Source organism: Sphaeramia orbicularis, unplaced genomic scaffold, assembly GCF_902148855.1.
Source record: "Sphaeramia orbicularis unplaced genomic scaffold, fSphaOr1.1, whole genome shotgun sequence".
In the NCBI taxonomy this organism is placed as follows: domain Eukaryota; kingdom Metazoa; phylum Chordata; class Actinopteri; order Kurtiformes; family Apogonidae; genus Sphaeramia; species Sphaeramia orbicularis.
Window position 1 is genome coordinate 35136 of NW_021941616.1, and position 6674 is coordinate 41809.

General features: G+C 44.0%; 1 protein-coding gene across 1 annotated transcript in view; it reads left to right on the plus strand.

Moving 5' to 3' along the window:
• Nucleotides 1-6377, plus strand: part of tdgf1 (teratocarcinoma-derived growth factor 1) — a 21497-nt gene extending 15120 nt beyond the window's left edge. The window contains exons 3-5 of the mRNA XM_030130293.1: nucleotides 3557-3671; nucleotides 4966-5075; nucleotides 5619-6377. Coding sequence (XP_029986153.1) covers nucleotides 3557-3671; nucleotides 4966-5075; nucleotides 5619-5722 — 329 coding nt within the window. The 3' untranslated portion in view covers nucleotides 5723-6377. The remainder of the gene's footprint in view (nucleotides 1-3556; nucleotides 3672-4965; nucleotides 5076-5618) is intronic.
• Nucleotides 6378-6674: the final 297 nt, after the last annotated feature.

The window sequence follows — 6674 nt, forward strand, 5'->3', positions numbered from 1 at the left end:
GTGTGTGTGTGTATATGTTGTTGTGTGTGTGTGTGTATATATTGTTGTGTGTACGAGGGTGTGTGTGTGTATGTATGTGTGTATGTGTGTATATATTGTTGTGTGTGTGTATGCATGTGTTGTGTGTGTATATATTGTTGCATGTATGTGTGTGTGTGTATGTGTGTGTTGTTGTTGTGTGTGTGTTGTGTGTGTGTGTGTATATATTGTTGTGTGTATGAGGGTGTGTGTGTGCATGTGTTGTGTGTATATATTGTTGTGTGTGTGTGTTTGTGTGTGTGTGTGTGTGTGTGTGTGTGTCCTCTCTGGAATGTGAGTCTGTTTTCTGTCGCTGATATGAACCTGTTAAACACTGAAACCAGATGGAAGTGGATTCACCCAGATCCAGATCCAGATCCACTCCAGTGTTTGCTGCTGCTCTTCCAGACAGTTGAAGCTGGTTGTCGCTCACATCCTTAAACTCGTCCAGTTCTTTCAACATCACTCGTTCCTCTGTTCTCCTCTGTGTTCTTATCGGAGTCGTGGTCTTTTCCAGAACTGGACCATCTGAAACTGAAGCAGAAAGGATTCAGTTCTGGAACTGAAACAGAAAACCTGTCCCTTCAGTCCAGTGTACCAGTTAGTCCAGTTCAGTGTACCAGTTAGTCCAGTTCAGTGTACCAGTTAGTCCAGTCCAGTGTTCCAGTTAGTCCAGTTCAGTGTACCAGTTAGTCCAGTTCAGTGTACCAGTTAGTCCAGTCCAGTGTTCCAGTTAGTCCAGTTCAGTGTACCAGTTAGTCCAGTCCAGTGTTCCAGTTAGTCCAGTCCAGTGTTCCAGTTAGTCCAGTCCAGTGTTCCAGTTAGTCCAGTCCAGTGTTCCAGTTAGTCCAGTCCAGTGTACCAGTTAGTCCAGTTCAGTGTACCAGTTAGTCCAGTCCAGTGTACCAGTTAGTCCAGTCCAGTGTTCCAGTTAGTCCAGTCCAGTGTACCAGTTAGTCCAGTTCAGTGTACCAGTTAGTCCAGTTCAGTGTACCAGTTAGTCCAGTCCAGTGTACCAGTTAGTCCAGTCCAGTGTTCCAGTTAGTTCAGTCCAGTGTACCAGTTAGTCCAGTCCAGTGTTCCAGTTAGTCCAGTCCAGTGTACCAGTTAGTCCAGTCCAGTGTTCCAGTTAGTCCAGTCCAGTGTACCAGTTAGTCCAGTCCAGTGTACCAGTTAGTCCAGTCCAGTGTACCAGTTAGTCCAGTCCAGTGTACCAGATAGTCCAGTCCAGTGTACCAGTTAGTCCAGTCCAGTGTACCAGTTAGTCCAGTGCCTGTGTTTTCTTCCAGGTCAGTAAATGAACAGTTCATGTGGTTTGTGTGATTCCACAGCAGAATGTGTGTCGTATTAAACTGAACTGTGTCAGTGAAGGAGCAGATCTGAAAACAGCTGTCAATCAAACCACATTCAGCCTTTGGACCCGCCCTCCGATCAGCGCGCAGAAGCTGGGCGTCCGGCCCGGCCGAGCTCCGCCCACAGCTCCGTTCGACCCCAGACACTTGGTGTCTCCAGGGGCGGGACAACAGGTGTCCTGTGTCCAGTGCTGGTCCAGTCTGTAGTGGTTTTACACCAGTTCCACTCAGTCCCATTGAAGTGAATGGACCAATGAGAACACAGACACGGGAATGGAGGAGGAGTGAACAACATCCAGTCCACTGATCTGGGATCAGACTGAGTCTGAACCAACTGGTCTGAGAGATGAACGGGTTCAACACATTTGGAGTCAATGAAATGAAAACAACTGAACAGATTTGAGCATTTAATGGGAGTCATGTTAGGGTCAGAGGAGCTTCAGCTGTGGTCTGACACAAACACCTGGGATCCAGATCCAGATCCAGATCCAGGACTGAGGTGGACCCCCGTATCTGTCCATGTCATATGTTCAGAGGCTGTGATTGGTCGGTGCAGTCCCATCTGTGCTGTGATTGGTTTGGGTGTTTTATCATCAGTGTTACAAACATTTAGATTCAGTGTTAAAGTTTAAACTCAGTGTTAAATCTGTGAACATTCAGCTTTTCTTCTGTTTGGAACGGTTTGATTTGTGTGTTCAATAGTTCCTGTTTGTCTAAACCCTCTGTTCTTAGTCTGGGCTTCATTTCTTTGTGTATTTGGTCCCTAATAGTTCAGACAGTTGGAATTTGAACCCTCAGCTGATGATCAACTCTGTCGACTCATTTGGACAAAAATCCACTGGATTTCTACCTGTTTGAATTCCTGCTGAATTTGTTCCATCTGTAACTAGTTACAACATTTGCACATATCGGTTTGGTTCTTTTTTTTTCAGTATTTTGCTCAGTTTTCGTTCATTTTCTTTCATTTGAATTTCTTCTTCATTAGTTGCATCTCTAACTGGTTCCGTCTATAATTAGTTGCCTCTCTAACTGGTTCCTTCTATAATTAGTTGCGTCTCTAACCATTTCCTTCTATAATTAGTTGCCTCTCTAACTGGTTCTGTCTATAATTAGTTGCGTCTCTAACTGGTTCCTTCTATAATTAGTTGTGTCTGTAATTAGTCGCGACTCTAACCATTTCCTTCTATAATTAGTTGCGTCTCAAACTGGTTCCTTCTATAATTAGTCGCGACTCTAACCATTTCCTTCTATAATTAGTTGCGTCTCAAACTGGTTCCTTCTATAATTAGTTGCGTCTCTTTATTTTATCAGTTTTAGTTTGTGGCTAACTGTTATTTTATCTCTTTTTATTTTGTCGCTGTTTTATTTTAACACTAATTGTTTCTTTTTGTTGCTAACTGGCTCATTTTGTGGCTAACTGTTTTTTTTTTTGTTGCTAACTGTTTTATTTTATTGCTGTTTTAGGTTGTGGCTAACTGTTTTATTTTATCTCTGTTTTTATTTTATCTCTGTTTTATTTTAACACTAAGTGTTTCATTTTTTTGCTAACCAGTTCATTTTGTTGCTGTTTTTGTTTTGTTGCTAACTGTTTAATTTTGTTTCTAACTGGTTCATTTTATGGCTAACTGTTTTTATTTTGTTGCTAACTATTCTTATTTCATGGTTAACATTTTATCTTTTGTTGCTAACTGTTATTGTTTCATTGCTAACTGTTTTTCTTTTGTTGCTAACTGTTTTCTTTTGTGGCTAACTGGTTCCTGTTTGTTGCTAACTGTTTTTGTTTGGTTGCTAACTGTTTTGCTTTTGTTGCTAACTGGTTCCTGTTTGTTGCTAACTGTTTTTGTTTGGTTGCTAACTGTTTTTCTTTTGTTGCTAACTGTTTTTCTTTTGTTGCTAACTGGTTCCTGTTTGTTGCTAACTGTTTTTGTTTGCTAACTGTTTTTCTTTTGTTGCTAACTGGTTCCTGTTTGTTGCTAACTGTTTTTGTTTGGTTGCTAACTGTTTTTTTTTTTTGGTTGTTGCTAACTGGTTCCTGTTTGTTGCTAACTGTTTTTCTTTTGTTGCTAACTGTTTTTCTTTTGTTGCTAACTGGTTCCTGTTTGTTGCTAACTGTTTTTGTTTGGTTGCTAACTGTTTTTTTTTTGGTTGTTGCTAACTGGTTCCTGTTTGCCTGTTTTCGGTTCCAGGTTCCGATCAGAGTCGTGGCTGTTGTAAAAACGGCGGTACGTGCATCCTCGGCAGCTTCTGCGCTTGTCCACCGTTTTTCACCGGAAGAAGCTGCGAATACGACCAACGAATCAGGTACGAGTTTAAAGTAAACGTATAAAGAGTTCAACGTGTGTCCGACAGACCGACTGACCAATGAGACTGAGGACAGGACTGAGGGCGGGCACATCTGAGGAACGACAGGTGCACCTTTAAGTGTCCAGAGGTTTAATTTATGATTTCAACTGCGACAAAAACCAGGACGTGAACACGAATTCACAGAAAAAAACAGAAAAACAAACAGACGGAACTGAATCCACCAGTGAAACGGTCTGAACTGTGGACTGTGAAGATGAACCAACACAGACCGCACCGGGACAGAAGGGGGCGGAGCCTCCTAGTGGACAGTTAGGGTATGGGCGGGGCCTCCTAGTGGATAATGAGTGCATGGGCGGGGCCTCCTAGTGGATAATGAGTGCATGGGCGGGGCCTCCTAGTGGATAATGAGTGCATGGGCGGAGCCTCCTAGTGGATAATTAGTGCATGGGCGGGGCCTCCCAGTGGATAATGAGTGCATGGGCGGGGCCTCCCAGTGGATAATGAGTGCATGGGCGGGGCCTCCTAGTGGATAATGAGTGCATGGGCGGAGCCTCCTAGTGGATAATGAGTGCATGGGTGATTATGTTTCAGCTGTAAACGTTCTTGAAGCCAAACTGATGCGTTGAGTATATTCTCATTTGTTCTCCGTCCATGTAGTAGACACACCCCCTGGTGGACACACCCCCTGGGGGTGGAGCAGATGTTTGTCTGTTTGAGAAGGAGCCAATCATTGGCATCAGAGACAGTTCAGGTTCAGAAGTGTCCGTCACATGAGTCCAAACTGGACGGACAGAGGAAGCAGCATGACCAGGAACCAACCAACAGGAACCAACCCACTGACCCTAAAGCAACAGGCCCCGCCTTCCCTCAGGGGGCGGGGCAATAACAGGAAATACTATGACATGTGTATGTCTGTGTATTTGTGCTGACGTTGTACACTTGTGCCTTTGTGTGTATTAGTGTATATTAGTGTGTATTTGTACTGACGTGTGTACCTGTGTGTACTTGTGTGTGTGTGTGTGCAGGCATTGTACACTTGTGTATATTAGTGTGTATTTGTGCTGACGTGTGTACCTGTGTGTACTTGTGTGTACTTGTGTGTACTTGTGTGTACTTGTGTGTACTTGTGTGTGTGTGCAGGCATTGTACACTTGTGTATATTAGTGTGTATTTGTGCTGACGTGTGTACCTGTGTGTACCTGTGTATACTTGTGTGTACCTGTGTGTACCTGTGTGTACCTGTGTGTACTTGTGTATACTTGTGTGTACCTGTGTGTACTTGTGTGCACAGGCGTTGCGGTGCGGTCCCTCACGGCTCCTGGGTGCAGAAGGGCTGTTCCTACTGTCGCTGTGGTTACGGCGTCCTCCACTGTTTCCCACACGTCTTCAACAAGGACTGCGGTAAGACACGCCCACGTGCGCCTGTCCCCTGTGGCCCCGCCCACCGGGCTTTGTTTTGGCCTTTGCCCCGCCCACAACTTAAGGTTGAATGGTCGTAGTGTTGGAAAGTGGGTGTGGCCAGATGGCGGTGGACGAGCTGAAATCCGCCGTGGTACGTTAACAAGTGTAGCCCCGCCCCCTTTTACATCCCAAACCTCCGGCTGACGTTTGACTGGATCAGTTCCAGTTCAGGTTCATTTGAAGTAGGTCAAAGGTCAGAAGGTCAAAGGTCAGAATGAACCCGTTTAAACCTGGTCATTCTTGATCATTAAACTAATGGATCAATTATTGGTTTGAATTTGGTCGATTTTAATTTGACAGAAAAAAATCAACTTAAAGAAACGACAGGAATATTATTGAATTATTGAAGTGATGTCATCAGACGATCGGAATGAGCCGCAGTCATGTGACCCGCAGACGCTGACAGACTTCCTGTCGTTAAGCTGATGGAAGGCCGTTGCCATGGTTACGTGGTTTAACCCTTCGCTGTCGGTGTTTTTTCAGACGACTCGGAGGACGTGCGTTGGTTCCGTGCGGCGGCGGCGGCGGCGGTTCCGGACGGCGCCGCCTTCATCCTGGTCCTTCCTCCTCTGCTCCTCCTCCTCTGACGTTCTGCAGGTTTTACTGAAGCTTTGACACTGAAACTCATTCAACTGTTTATTTATGGAAAGAGGCGGTGACCTTTGACCTGAACCCACATGTTGTGGGTTCTGTTTCATTCACTGAAGGAGCGGACGTCCGCTTAAGCTCAGACTAAGTTCAACTAAAACTCAAACAAACTGAAGATGAAGGGACGCTGAACAGAAATGGGATGTTGTTTTGAAAATTCCAGTGGGGGGGGGCAGCGGATCCAAAGACCACAGGATCCAGGACGGATCCCTGAGGAACCCCACCCCCTTCAGTCCAGAACACATGGACCACATGGAACTGGGCTGAACTCCAGATATGGACATAGAATGATCAGTGATTGATCAGAGGTTATTGAGGGTTTTAGTCCACGTTTGGGTTTTTAAAAGTTAAAGCGTCTTTTCTGGATGTTTCAGTTTTTAGCGTGTTTCATTTCACTGTTTTTTTACTGTTTTATTTGTGATGAAGTTGAAGAACGTGAACGAGTGGATGATTTACAACAAGAACTGAACAGAACCAGTGACTGGATCCATTCACCCTCAGATATCGGACAATCACTGACCACATTAAACCGGTTTAATCCGGATTAAACTGGTTTAATCTGGATTAAACTGGTTTAATCAAACCGGTTTAAACCAGATTAAACTGATTTAAATGGAATTAAACCAGTTTAGTCTGGTTTAATCCAGTTTAAACCAGTTTAAACTGGATTAAACCAGACTAAAAAACTAGACTGTCTTAAACCAGACTAAACCGGTTTAAACTGGATTAAACCAGATTAAACTGGATCAAACCAGACCAAACTGGATTAAACCAGATTAAACTGGATCAAACCAGACTAAACTGGTTTAAACCAGATTAAACCAGTTTAAACTGGATCAAACCAGACTAAACTGGTTTAAACCAGATTAAACCAGTTTAAACTGGATCAAA